This window comes from Somniosus microcephalus, chromosome 3 (genome assembly GCF_052327205.1).
Source record: "Somniosus microcephalus isolate GS21.2 chromosome 3, FLI_Smic_1.0, whole genome shotgun sequence".
In the NCBI taxonomy this organism is placed as follows: Eukaryota; Metazoa; Chordata; class Chondrichthyes; order Squaliformes; family Somniosidae; genus Somniosus; species Somniosus microcephalus.
Genome location: NC_140989.1, coordinates 148608231 through 148623561, shown reverse-complemented (window position 1 = coordinate 148623561; position 15331 = coordinate 148608231). Strand labels below are relative to the sequence as shown.

At 40.2% G+C, this 15331-nt stretch overlaps 1 protein-coding gene across 6 annotated transcripts in view; it reads left to right on the top strand.

The window, feature by feature from the left end:
- LOC147121470 (GDNF-inducible zinc finger protein 1-like) overlaps window positions 1–15331 on the top strand; it is a 90494-nt gene that overhangs the window by 57598 nt on the left and 17565 nt on the right. For 3 of the 6 annotated variants that reach the window (XM_085981735.1, XM_085981733.1, XM_085981734.1), the window contains exons 4-6: window positions 4962–5129; window positions 5935–6092; window positions 9399–9668. In XM_085981735.1, the coding sequence (XP_085837861.1) occupies window positions 4962–5129; window positions 5935–6092; window positions 9399–9668 (596 nt within the window). Of the gene's footprint in view, window positions 1–4961; window positions 5130–5934; window positions 6093–6588; window positions 9182–9398; window positions 11661–15331 lie in introns of those variants that run through there. The other 3 variants (XM_085981732.1, XM_085981731.1, XM_085981736.1) reach the window with 2 other exon arrangements.

Here is a 15331-nt window from a genome sequence, read left to right as displayed (position 1 = left end):
CCTCAAGATGCAACCTTGACCAGGCAATCCTGGTTAGACATCATTATTTTCTTAAAGCCATTAATAAAGCTTATAATTACAGCTTATTCATCTGATTGGCCTGTTGCCTGGGATTTTCAATTCTGGAATTTCTTAATTTCCTTAGAATTTGGTCCACTTTAGAGATAACATTATTGATAATCATGCTAGCTGATCCACAGAGTGGATTGCAGTTATATGCTGTTGGTAACAAGAATGCTTCTGCAAATGATGAAGCATTCTTTTTACCAACAGCATGATGACTGCAATCCACTCTGTAGATCAGCTCGCATGATTATCAATAATGTTGTCTCTAAAGTGGACCACGATCCTGTTAACTATCCTCTATTTTCTTGCATGTTTGCTCTGTTTGCATGGCTCAAATGCAGATCCAATTTGCCATTTTCACCTGTCACGATAGTCCCTGACAGAATCTCCATTTACTGCTTCTGTTTTCAACTGGAAAATGGGAGGGGGAAGAAATAGATTTTGGGTATTGGGAAATACAGTTGGAGCATTATTGGAAACTGCCTAACTCGGCTTTAGTTTAGCTCCCTCCTGCCCTTTTGTTATATTGGCCAATGTTTTCACTACGACATCTGCCAGGGTTTGTATGTTATTTCTGTAAATTCTTCAGTAAAATGGGGAGAAACTCCATTAAAAATAAAATCTAAATCATAAATTTAGATGGATCGCAACAGAAACATTGCAGTAGAAGTTTGAGTTTAGTTTTGATGAGAAACCAATGTTGAAGAACCAAGGTCCATTATGTTGAAAAAGTAAACATAGAAACATAGAAGATAGGAGCAGGAGTAGGCCATTCGGCCCCTCGATCCTGCTCCGCCATTCAATGCGATCATGGCTGATCATCCAAATTCAGTACCCTGTCCCTGCCTTCTCTCCATATCCCTTGATCCCTTTAGCCTTAAGAAATATATCTAACTCCTTCTTGAATATATTTAATGAATTGGCCTCTACTGCCTTCTGTGGTAGAGAATTCCACAGGTTCACCACTCTCTGGGTGAAGAAATTCCTCCTCATCTCTGTCCTAAATGGCTTGCCACTTATCCTTAGACTGTGACCCATGGTTCTGGACTCCCCGGCCATCGGGAACATCCTTCCTGCATCCAGTCTACCTAGTCCTGTTAGTATTTTATAAGTTTCAATGAGATCCCCTCTCATTCTTCTAAACTCCAGCGAGTATAAGCCCAATCGACCCAATCTCTCCTCATATGTCATTCCTGCCATCCCATGTATCAGCCTGGTGAATCTTCGCTGTACTCCCTCCATGGCAAGAACATCCTTCCTCAGATAAGGCGACCAAAACTGCACACAATACTCCAGGTGTGGTCGCACCAAGGCCCTGTACAACTGCATCAAGACATCCTTGTTCCTGTACTCGAACCCTCTCACTACGAAGGCCAACATAACCATTTGCCTTCTTAACAGCCTGCTGCACCTGCATGCTTACCTTCAGCGACTGGTGCACAAGGACACCCAGGTTTCGTTGCACTTCCCCTTCTCCCAATCTATTGCCATTCAGATAATAATCTGCCTTCCTGTTTTTGCTACCAAAATGGATAACCTCGCATTTATCCACATTATATTGCATCTGCCATGCTTCTGCCCAATCATACTGGAGTTTCTCGGCATCCTCCTCACAGCACATACTCCCACCCAGCTTTGTGTCGTCTGCAAGTAGTAGTGATGAGTTTTAAAAGCTTAAAGACTGTAACAGGAAGAAAAGACTGAGGGGAAGTGAGCTTTGAAGTCCTGAGAAGAAATGGATCTTGATTTAATTTAAGGGGCAAATGTAAGAAGTCACACAACACCAGGTTATAGTCCAACAGCTTTATTTGAAATCACAAGCTTTCGGAGCGCTGCTCCTTCGTCAGGTGAAGTGGAGAAATGCATAAAGACACAGCTTATATAGTCAGAGAATAATGTCAGATGTTTACAGGTAATCTTTACAACTGCCATTTATCGCACCTCGACAGAGATAATCACAGCAATCAAAGGTGTGAATGGTGTCCAAACAGGTCAGTCAGGAAAACATTACATCAAAGAACAATGAGGTGGGGTCACAAGGGATCAAATATTGCAGATGCTGGGGTCTGTATGAAAAACAAAAAAACAGACAAAAAACATTTTTTTTGCTGGAAATCACAGCAGGTCCAGCCGCATCTGTGTAGAGAGAACAAGCCAATGTCGACTCGAGTCTGGATGACCCTGCGTCAGGTGGGGTTACATGTAACGTGACATGAACCCAAGATCTCGGTTGAGGCCGTCCTCATGGGTGCGGAACTTGGCTATCAGTTTCTGCTCGACGATTTTGCGTTGTGTGTCGCGAAGGCCGCCTTGGAGAATGCTTACCCGAAGATCGGAGGCTGAATGTCCTTGACTGCTGAAGTGTTCCCCGACTGGGAGGGAACACTCCTGCCTGGTGATTGTTGCGCGGTGTCCGTTCATCCGTTGTCGCAGTGTCTGCATGGTCTCGCCGATGTACCATGCTCCGGGGCATCCTTTCCTGCAACGTATGAGGTAGACAACGTTGGCCGAGTCACATGAGTATGTACCATGTACCTGGTGGGTGGTGTCCTCACGTGTGATGATGGTATCTGTGTTGATGATCTGGCATGTCTTGCAGAGGTTGCTGTGGCAGGGTTGTGTGGTGTCGTGGTCGCTGTTCTCCTGAAAGCTGGGTAATTTGCTGCGAACGATGGTCTGTTTGAGGTTAGGCGGCTGTTTGAAAGCGAGTAGTGGAGGCGTGGGGATGGCCTTAGCGAGGTGTTTTTTTGTCTTTTTTTGTTTTTCATACCCCAGCATCTGCAATATTTGACCCCTTGTGACCCCACCTCATTGTTCTTTGATGTAATGTTTTCCTGACTGACCTGTTTGGACACCATTCACACCTTTGATTGCTGTGATTATCTCTCTGCCGAGGTGCGATAAATGGCAGTAGTAAAGATTACCTGTAAACATCTGACATTCTCTGACTATATAAGCTGTGTCTTTATGCATTTCTCCACTTCACCTGACGAAGGAGCAGCGCTCCGAAAGCTTGTGATTTCAAATAAAGCTGTTGGACTATAACCTGGTGTTGTGTGACTTCTTACGTTTGTCCACCCCAGTCCAACTCCGGCATCTCCACACCATAATTTAAGGGAGGATGACGAGAGTGTAAGATGACATATTTGCAGCTTAGAGCAATTTAGAGAAGCACTGATCAATAGTCGTGATAAAATAGAGAGAGAGACAAGAAAGGTTGAAGGGGGAATCTCCTATCAGACAAGCTTTTTCTGAGCAGAGAAAGGAAAATAAATATTTGGCTTACAAGAGAGAACTGATCTTGAAGACAGCTTTAACAGTGGAAAAAATGTGGCAGCACCATTTGAACTGAGAAGAGATAGTATGGGCAAGAATGTTAACAGTTTAGGCCAGGTACGGTAGCATAGTGGTTAAGTTACTGGACTAATGATTCATGAGACGCGAGTTCAAATCCACAGTAGCTGGGGAATTTTAATTTAATTAAATAAATCTGGAATAAATAGCTAGTAGTGGTGACCATGAAACTATTCATGTGGCTGAATTCAAACTTGAAAGTTGAGCTCCTGTTTTTGTGCATCAGCTTCTAAACTGCAGCATGTGCAAACTATCTATACCTAATGGAACATTGGATGTTTGTAAACCACATGTGGGCAGAAGCTGAGCCCTCAACCTCGGTGTTTAAACTGACCAAACATATGGCATCCCCAGGGCTAGTACATTGTCTAAGAACATCTTGATTCTGTTACTCATCTTTATCTGGAGCTTCTCAACACTGATATGTTATCTTGTACAAATGTTTGGAACCTAATGGAATAAAAGCTTTCTGCAAATCTGCAGCCTTTAAGCAATATTTGCACAGTACTGTCAAAAAGCAGCTTTGACAGAATAGATAAAAAAGCATAAAAAGAACACTTTCTCCACAATGATTTAACATTGCAAATGTGTCAGGTCTATGTAGGCATAACCTTTGTATACTCAGTTGTCAGTATTTCATTAAACTGCTCTTTAGACTAGAGTCCATTATCATTTTTGTTCTCCCGTTCTCAGTTCTGTTGATCCACATGTGTGGATCGGTTCTAGCAGTTTATGCCATTACTGATTTAAGTTAACCTGTCTTTCCCTTTCAGATGCTGAGTGACCTTTATGTATTTCCAGAATGTTTGTTTTTATTTTGGAATTTCAGCAATTACAGTTTCTCTTTATCTTTTTGTTCTACAAAGGGGAATATAAAGGGGAGGAAGTGTTGCTGCAGTTATACTAAGCCCTGATTGGACCACATCTGGAATTCTGTGTACAGTTCTGGGTACCGCACCTTAGGAAGGATATATTGGCCTTGGAAGGAGTGCAGCGCAGAATCACCAGAATGTTACCAGGGCTCCAAGGGTTAGATTATGAGGAGAGGTTACATAAACTAAGTTTGTATTCCCTGGAATATAGAAGGTTAGCGGGTGATTTGATTAAAGTACTTAGGATTTTGAAAGGAATTGATAGGGTAGAAAGAGAGAAACTTTCTGCTGGTGAGGGAGTTTAGGACAAGGGGACATAACCTTAAAATCAGCGCCAAACCAGTCAGGAGAGAAGTTAGGAACCATTTCTTCATGCAAAGGGTAGTAGAAGTGTGGAAAACTCTCCCACAAAAAGTAGTAGATGTTAGCTCAATTTTTAATCTGAGATCGATAGATTTTTGCTAGCCAAAGATATTGAGGGATATGGAGCCAAGGTGGGTGGATGAAGTTAGGCTACAGATCAGCCATGAATCGGTTGAATGGTGGACCCGGCTCGAGGGGCTGAATGGCCTACCCCTATATAGAATAGTCACTACTGTTCATGATCACTGACCCCCAAATTTTCAAGGTAGTTTATGCAGTTGTATTAATTTGACTTTTATCTTGCAGGTGAAAGACCCTTTATGTGTGAAACATGTGGCAAGAGTTTTGCTTCAAAGGAGTATCTGAAACATCACAATAGAATCCACACTGGATCAAAGCCATTTGTATGTGCGATCTGTTATCGAGCTTTCGCACAGAGAAATTCTCTTCACCAACACCTTAGAGTTCACACAGGTGTGATACGATTTTTGTTCTAACTTTCTTTCATTATGAAAGCTCAGTGGGCCAAAAAACATGCCTCATTTCAGTGTTTACTTAAAAGCCAAGCACTAAACCTGAACTTGCTTTAATAAAGATTTTCTAAAGATACAAAATTTAGCAATAGCCTGGAGCAGCTGTATTAAAACAAATGGCATTACAAATCAAGGATTTAAAGCTTTACAAAGCTTTGGGGGAAAGAAATACCTTACTTTTGGTGAGGAGAGGTATAGGAAGAATGGTTCTTAATGTCCAAACGTGATTCTGTTATTGGTATTAGATATCTTTAACATTAATTTACTAAACTGAATTTTGAAATAATTTCCTGAGCTGGAGAGTATGTATCAAGGACCTTTGCCTGTTAATTATCTCTGCTGGAAAGTGTATGTCAGCTTACAATAGATCTGACTCAGCTGTGCCACCCACTGCCAACTCCAAACATAGAAAATAGCCACTGGAATGAGTTGCCAAAGGGCTTTTGGTGCGAGTGGTCCACACCTTAAGACAGGAGGAGGAAAAAAATAATGGCACTGGATATACAATTCTGAAGTTATACGTGACCATCACCTGGGTGCATTGGCCATGGAAGGAGTGTTCACGTCACGGCCTGTCCGACTGTTAATCAGCCTGCGATTCCTCCCACTATTTCACACTACTCTCTAAGGGAAGAGCTTTAATTTGAACATTATAATGCTGCTAGCATGAAATGTTTGACGTTTTCAAATGCTGAGGCAAGTAGTGTTCTGTTTTAGCGTCCAGTAATTTACTGCGTCTTTTTCAGGTGAGAGGCCCTATTGCTGTGACCAGTGCGGCAAACAATTCACACAGCTGAATGCTCTGCAACGCCACTATCGCATACATTCAGGAGAGAAACCTTTTATGTGCAGTGCATGTGGGAGGACATTTACTGATAAATCTACACTCAGAAGACATGCTTCAGTGAGTATCTGAATTATTCCACATAATAGATCTGTGTGATGCTTTAAATTATCATTTGCAGATGAGCACTTTCCTGTTTCCAGAGTAATCTGCTTTACAAGTGAAATTTGCGAAGCAAAGGGGATTCTAGCATACCTGCAGTTGGGTGCTCCCATTTCCTAATGTAATTGCAATCATATCTGCCATGTCGTAGCCCTATTTTTTTCCCCCAAAACAATCAGTTTTCCCCACACAGTCAAATTACAAACACTGACAAATGCATTAACCCCCAACAGATTGAGACTTTATCGCAAACATGCTAGTGTGCAAATATATATCTTAAAATTTCTTGTGATGATCTCTCACTCTCTATATTTAAAATCTTGTGTCTGCGTGCACTTCAGGTGAACTTTTCCACTATAAATTCCTGTGTCCACATTTATAATGGAAGTTGTCTCTGTAAACTTGTCTGTTGCTCCATTTGCTGAGATACTGTTCTTCTCTTTGGTCCTCACAGCAGGCTGAATCTGTACTTCTCTGCTGTTATTTTGATATCCATGTGCAATTTTTGCCCTTCTCACATTTTGGGTTTCTGCACCCATGCAACCTTGGACCTCTGTATATTTGTACTCTCGCAACCGATTATTTGTGCTGCCAATGTTGGGCAGATCCCATTGTGTACACTCTCCAGCAACAATGCCACTGGAAATCATTTGTGTTGTGGAAATTGATGTTGCGATAAAACTGGAAGCTATAAGAAGAAAATGAAGAAAGAAGCGATATAGAAGAAGCACATTCATGCATAGAAAGCAGTAGGAATTGTATTAATTTATTTTTTTAAATGATTATTTGTCTCTGAAATGTAAAATTAAAAAGTCTTTGAACAATGTTTAAAGCATAAAAACAGAAACCTTTACTGTTCACCATAGCAATCTTTCCTAGTATTAGAATGGTGCTGCAGTTTCTGTTCAGTAGGCTATTTAATTTATAATTGAAGTTTCTTTATAAAAACAACATTGACACAGGCTTTTTCAGTGTTCAAACAGTGGTTCTAAGTTGTGAAGAATTCTGCTTTAATTAGGGCAAGTGGCCTGTACTGAATCCTGCAACTTTCTTCTGACTGTAAAACTTCACGATCAGTTTCTTTCCTCACCGGCATTTTAATTTTAATGAGTTTGTTTTAAGTTGCAGTACTCTGTCTCTCAGTCCATTTAACATGGAATGAAGTTTCCAACAGCTTAATGTAACAGTTGGTTTTACACCTGGCAAAAACTCTGTTCACTGACATTGTTTAAAATTAGAGTCTCAATCAAAGTACTGAGGTGTAGAATTGAAGAAAGTGCCTGCTATAAGACTAGCTACTATAACAGTTAGTCTTTCCCTAGATGGTCTTACAGACTCAACACACTCCACTTTGCTCCGTAACTGATACCAACCAACAACTGGAACACAAATATACCTTGCGAGTGCCACATTCCCCCCACACCGTCCCATGATTTTTGCTAATTTTGTTGCATTAAATCATTGCCCTAGCCATAATTCATGTAATTTTATAGAACTATGTGAAATGCCTTTGAAATTCCTGAGAAATTATAGAATGCCAAACTTTTATTTCAAATTATTTCCCCTGAGGTGGTATGTCAAAGCAAGATTTCATGTAATACACAAATTATTTGTTGCTGTTGCAGACAGTGATGCAGTTAGGGGTAACTTTCATGGTGAGAGTGTGACTTGTAGATACATTCAACCTGCTTTTCATACTCTCAAATGTTTATGGATCCAGTGACCAGATGTATTGCATAGAATTCACAACACAGAAACAGGCCATTTGGCTCAACTGGTCTGTGCCGGTGTTTATGCTCCACATGAGCCTCCTCCTCCTTCTTCACCTAACCCTAATAGCACATCCTTCTATTCCTTTTGCCCTCATGCATTTATCTAGCTTCCCCTTAAATGCATCGATATGCTGTTCGCCTCAACTACTCCATGTGGTAACAAGTTCCAAATTCTAACCACTCTCTAGGTAAAGAAGTTTCTCCTGAATTCCTTATTGGCTTTATTAGTGACTATTTTATATTTATGACCCCTAGTTTTGGAATCCCCACAAGTGGCAACATCTTCTCCATGACTACCCTGTCAAATCCTTTCATAATCTTAGACCTGTATTAGGTCACCCCTCAGCCTTCTCTTTCCTAGAGACAAGAATCCCAGCCTGTTCAATCATTTCTGATAGTTATAACCTCTCAGTACTTTTTAAAAATTCATTCCTGGGATGTTGGTGTCGCTGGCAAGGCCAGCATTTATTGCCCTTGAGAAGGTGGTGGTGAGCCACCTTCTTGAACTGCTGCAGTCCCTGTGGTGAAGGTACTCCCATAGTGCTGTTAGGGAGGGAGTTCCAGGATTTTGATCCAGTGACGATGAAGGAACGACAATATATTTCCAAGTCAGGATGGTGTGTACTTGGAGGGGAATTTGCAGATGATGGTGTTCCCATGCGCCTGCTGCCCTTGTTCTAGGTGGTAGAGGTCGCAGGTTTGGGAGGTACTGTCAAAGAAGCCTTGGTGAGTATATGCAGTGCATCTTGTAGATGGTACATACTGCAGCCATGGTGCGCTGGTGGTGGAGGGAGTGAATGTTTAAGGTGGCGGATGGGGTGCCAATCAAGTGGATTACTTTGTCCTGGATGGTGTCGAGCTTCTTGAGTGTTGTTGGAGCTGCACTCATCCAGGCAAGTGGAGAGTATTCCATCACACACCTGACTTGTGCCTTGTTGGTGGTGGAAAGGCTTTGGGGAGTCAGGAGGTGAGACACTCGCCACAGAATACCTAGCCTCTGACCTGCTCTTGCAGCTACAGTATTAATGTGGCTGGTCCAGGTAAGTTTCTGGTCAATGGTGACCACCCCCCCACCCAGGATGTTGATGGTGGGGGATTTGGCAATGGTAATGCCATTGAATGTCATGGGGCGGTGGTTAGTCTCTCACTTGTTCGAGATAGTTATTGCCTGGCACTGGTGTGGCGTGAATGTTTCTTGCGTACTGGTAACTTGTACTATTACTGTGAGGAACTTTTCTAAACTTAATTGTGCTGTTTCTGCTCTATTTTCCCTTTTAAATCTATAATAGACATGAAAGTGACATGCAACGTGGCAGAGTGTGAACACATTCAGCAAGGTTCCAGCTCAGCTATATTGTGCTTTGATCTACATGCTTACATGATGAAATATTTTAAACATATGTGCATTTGAACTGTGCTGTTCTAAACTCTTTAAATCATCTTTTAACAACTGTCACAAATGTTTGATTTTTTTAATTAAAATTGTTAACAGGTTCATGACAAGAATGCACCATGGCAATCCTTCCTTGTCACTTTGGATGAGGGTTCTAAAAAGGGCCATGTTCGAAGAACAGATCTCCACGCATTTGTTGATTGTGAGCAAGTTGCCCCTTCAGAAACACAAGACGACTCAGCATCTTGTACAGAAATAATCAGTGACCAAAATACAGTAACGCTCCATGGAAACATCTCCGGTGCACATGCACAAAACGCATCTGGTACTTCAGATTGGAGGTCAGCTGGTCTGCCTCCCATCACTATGGTAACTCAAGCAGCCTCCATGGCAGCCACTTTTAATGAGCTAGCTGTACTCCATGCCCCAACCGATTCAGTGCAGCCTCACTTGCATACCTTGGCTAATGTTGAACAGTTAGGTGCAGCAAGTGCACAAGCGCTAGTCCTTGACAGCAATGCATTGGAAAAAAATGGGACTCCTAGCACAAGCATTGTGACTACAATTTCTGTGCCTGCATGCCTAGTCATGACTAGTCACATCAATAACATGTTAACACATGCAGCTGGGGTTGGGCAAATACAGAGTGGAACACCTGTCACCATATCAACAGGGTCTTCACAGCTAACTGTTATGCAGAGTGGTAATCTGCCAGCATTGCAGAGTACAGTAAATGGAGTGACCAATATTCAGACTATTCAAATGTAAACTAGTATTATCCAGCTGTATTTGTTTCCAATATTCCCATAACTCATGGACTAATTTTAAATGATCAGAATCCAGATTTTGGAAAGGAAAAATAAATAAATTACAGGAAACTTTTTTTTATCCGGCACCGCGTGATGCCGGTTAGCAAAAAATCTGATAACCGAGAGCTATAGTAAAAGATACAGAGAGCTGAGCGCTCCGTATAAAGCAACAAACCCTGTTGCTTAGCAACAGGTGCAGAACAGTGGCCACAAGTTCCAAGCGTCTCTGTAGCTTAGCAACAGCTGCAGCCACACCCAATTGCACAGCAACAGATCGAGGAAGGCAAGTAATATGAAGTAAAACTTACCTGAACCTACTCCTGAATTTTGCCGGTTAACCGAGATTTCCGATTATTTAGGTGCCGGTAAATCGAAAGTTTCCTGTATACGTAACATTGGTTGTCCGTTGGTTATCTATGAAATACCTGCAATTCTCACTCACTGGGCTGCAGCCGTATTATTTAATGTTGTAAACTGGAGCATTAACCGCACTGGTTTATTATTTTAACTCCTTTTGAAGCTCACAAAGTTGCAATTTAGTTTCTTTTTGTGCTTCCACCTTTTTCTGATTTTTTTTTTTGTGCTGGGATTTGATTTTTTTTTTAAAGAAAGTAAGTTTTAGTAACCAGTTAAGGTTTGCCTATTAGATTTTGAAGTGTCAGAAGATCTTTTAATCTAAAATATGATTTGATAAGTCCTTCAGAGAAAATCATGTGATGCTAATTTTGTGATTGTCCTGTTGTTACACGGCAGTTTTTAAAAAAGATTAATTCTTCTATTAATTGTGGCATATTATATGGCACATTATTCTTTGATAACCTTTTGCATACTGTTTGCAAAGCGGTATGTTTAAGTTTTTGTCAAAAAAATCTGTTGGTTGATAATGGGCAAAATGCTTTCTTTTTTTAGACACCCATAGCATTTCAGGCCTTATAGCCTTACGATGTGGGCATCAGTATTTAAATCCCAGATTCCCCCACGGAAATGTACGTGCCTTTTAATACTATGTAGGTAGATGAGTAGCTTGAGGGAAGTAATGCTGTTTGAGTTCACATCATTTTTATTACTAAAATATTATAATACAAAACACAGATGTATGAATTGAACATGTTTAAAAGACTCCTTTTAAGATCACAAATTGTGCTAATGTCCTGAAGCTATTGCGAATCTTCTGTCAGAATGATAATTAAACCTGTACAATGTATGAAGTGGTCATTTAGAGTGTATTAGGCATGTAGAAAATATTTGTGGTAGGAGAAATTTGCTTCACTGTATCACTAAATATAATATTTGGGTTTTGTGGTCATCCTTGTAAACTTGTATCTAACGTTAATATAATTAATTGTAGAGGGTGTCAAGTCAGAATGACATGCAGTCTTTTTTAAAACAAATTGGGCAATTTATGCTGTGCTGCTCTCCTTGTATCTGTATATGCTAACTTATTATCTCAACAGCTTACAAAATACTTTATGGAAGTTTATCAGTTTTTCTGATTGACTTTTATTTGTCAAATTGTGAGCTCTCTTTTGAAAATGAATGTGATGGGACCTGTGTTCTGCCTCTGACTGAGTTTGTAAACACCAACATGTCCTATCAATAATGGAAAAACTCTTCATCAAATTGTCCAGACATTCAACAAACTTACTTCATTTCCATTTACCAACTCAGCATTTGGCTCTTTAAAAAAAAATTGTTAGAAACTATCAATCTAATTCAATATAATGATAAACACTGTCTTCCCTTCAATCTATCTACCTATTTCATATAAAAGTTTTGAAAGTGTGCATCATACTTCAGAAGGAGAAAGGTAGTAATTTATTTATTTTTCTCCCCTTGACCCAGAGATGGAAATTTGCAAACTTCCCTCACTAAACAGCAGTTAAACTCAAGTTGACCTTGGGCTGTGTTTACTTACAGCAATTGGACCTTGTGGCCTTAAAGAACCAGGTCACATTAGCAGCAGAATAATACATTGTGCTTTACATGGCATAAGCACGAGTTATTTTAAAACTGTTTAATTTGACCACCTGTGACCAGCGCCATAGGAGGCCCACTAGTAAGTTTTAAAATACGTACTTGTTTTATCCACCTCTCCTTTCTGGAGCAAACGCTATTACATTGGCTTCTCTCCCACAGCAGAATTTTACATATTTAAGCAGGATTGGAACAGCTGTGGTCAAAGCCTCTGCCACCTCCCAACAGTCAAGGGTGCATGTCATAAAGGCCTGGTGACTAATTCATCCTGGTTAAGTTTTTTTCAGAACCAATTCTTTTTCTACAAATATCTCTAACAATTGTTCCATATTCTCTAGTTTACCTACGTTTTCACTTCCACTGTCATTTGTAAAAAAAAAGCTAAATACAGGAAACTTTCTGGTATCCGGCACGGACGGGACCGATGTGGTGCCAGTTCATCAACAATGCCGGACAACCGAACGCTATAGTAAAAGATACGGAGAGCTGACAGCTCCGTATAAAGCAACAAACCCTGTTGCTTAGCTTCAAAACAATCGGCACAAGTTGCAAGCGTCTCTGTAGCTTAGCAACAGCTTCAGCTACACCCTTGCAGAGCAATAAATGGAGTAAAAAAAGTTACCTGAACCGACTCCTGAATTTTGCCGGTGGATAGAGCGTTCCGGTTATTTAGGGGCCAGTTAATCGAAAGTTTCCTGTATTTATTTAATCTCTCTGCCAAACTTTCATCCTCCACACTTGGAGTCCCTCCTTAATCCCTGAGTAGCTATACTCCCTCTTTAACTATTTTTTCTTTTTATATGCTTATGAAAGCCCTTACTATTTCCTTTTATATTATCTGCAAGCCTTTCTTTCATATTCTTTTAGTCTTTCTAATCTCCTTTTCACCTTTAGTATTGTTAGCCCTAATGTTATCATGTGCCTCCCTTTTCAGTTTCATTTTAGTTTTAATCTCTATTTATCCCTGGTGCTTTATTTTTTAATGCCCTCCTATAAGAATATTATGTTATCTACCCATCTCGATTTTGAAGATTTCCTGCTGCTGATCCGTAGGCCTACTTGCTAACATTTCTACCCAGTGAATTTAAGCCATATCCTTTCTTGCCGAACATTGCCATCTCTCCAGAAAATGTTACAACCAGAAATATAACGGTTTTAGTCCTGTCCCAAACAAAGCTACATCTGTTATTGCTCCAATATCACATCCCTCCATAGTTAATAATGTTTCTAACTCTTCACTTTTGGTTTGAATGCTTTGTGCATTCACACATGTACCACTCATTCCTGATTCCCAATTATTTTTGAACATTGACCTGTGGCCTACTCCTGCTCCTATCTTCTATGTTTCTATTATCCTTTGCCCCTTCTGCGCCAGTGTTTATATATATCTCTACCTCGTAGCCTCTTTCTTTCTCTTTGGAGTCAGGACCCATTTTAGATGTTCTGTTCATCCATCTATATAGTAGATGGTCTAATCTACCATTGTTTAAAAAGTATAGTGAATGTTTCAATTTGAGGCAGGGATTGGTAATGTTATCTTGTCCCACCACAGACACATTTTCCACTAGTCGATTATGAAACATAATGATTGCAATAATTTAGAGTTCTTGGCCCAGATTACCCCTCTCCCAGTTTGAGGGTAATCTTGTGGAAAGTGCCTTCCATAGAAAATAGATGTGAGAAAACAAGGGTATCACTTTCACATGCAAATAAAAGGAATTCCCCTCTGCAGAAATTAAGAAGTTTCAATCTAAGTTTCTCAGACAAATACCCCATTTATGTTACAGAACATATTCCATTGGGTCACAGGAGCAGATTGAGCAACAATGGATAATTGTGCGAAGTGGCATTTGCAAATTGGTAATGATGGGGAAAGGTCTATACAGGCCAGGAATGACAAAAATGCACTAGTGACCTGCACAAGCATCCTGAGAATTCAGCCTGCCTGTGTCCAGATCCAAGATAGTGGAGACGAACCTAACTACTGCCAACGGCAGCTTTAAAAAAAAAAATATCCAGCATCTGCAAGCACCAGGTGAAACCTCCCCAAATGGAGCTCTGATGCCTCCAATGCTACTGATGTTGCTTAGTTTATTGGATTCCCATAACAAGTGTAGCCTGAGGCAAATCTGTAAAGGGTGATGGTGTATATTTTTAGTGCATCAAAAAGTGTACAGAGGTTTTCTGTGTCTTTGCATCCTTCTCATCACATTTGAGCTGCAGTTTGAATGAATTTGAAAGCAGTATCTTAATTCTTGGTAAAATTGTTACTTTTCTCCTGTTTTAAGTTGACGTGATGAAGTGTTCAGATTTTGCAACTTTTCTGTGATCAGATACATGAACAAGCAATTTGAAATACTAACTGAATTCTTAAGCAAAGCAGTTGAAATGTCTATTAAAAGTAGAATTTAAAAGCTCTACATGCAACAAATTACTTAGTGTTTGCCTGGTAATTTATGTTCTACTACACGTCGTGTGATCCAAGAAGCAATGATTTGTTTCTTCATCGGGATTATTTGGAAAGCTCTGGTGAGCAAACCTTCCAGTAGTTTTTGGCGCTACCAAACAGGCCTGGCCATCTCTCCCCCAAATGCCAGCCTTTTCTGCTGTATCCTGTCATGTGACCTCCCTGTGTCTGTCTGTCTGTCCACACTCACATGCCCCCCCCGCCAAAAAAACTGGCAAGATAAAAACAAACTGACTTAAAATGCAATTTTGCATAGCTGCTCTACCAGACATCAACCCTCTGTTACTCCATTCCCATATATTCTTCCGCAAAATTTTGGTGAAAACAGATGAAGGAAAGGAATTTATTGCAGAAAAGTAAAAGCTACATGTGTTCTAAATAAGGAGATGTGGTTTTATGTAGAAGTAAAGCACCTATTAAAGTCAGATTGTATTACAGGCCTTACATTACCCTGTAGTTAATTTATTAGGGTTTTTTTGATATTCAAAAGCTCAATAGTCAAACTTTCAACATGAAAGGTTCTCCAAAAAATGTCCTATTTATTTTATCTTTGTGCCTCAATTATGTAACGTGTATTTTCATCATGTTAACTGGTTATTTTGAGTGAAACAAGTTCAAACATTGTCATTATTTCTAATGATTCATTAGCATTGATAGTCTAATGCTTCAAACAACTGTTATTTATCTTAGAAAACATCAAGTACAGGAAACTTTGGTTTGTCCGGAGGTTAACTGTCCGGAATGCTCGAGCCACCGGCAAAAATCAGGAGCCGTTTCGTTAG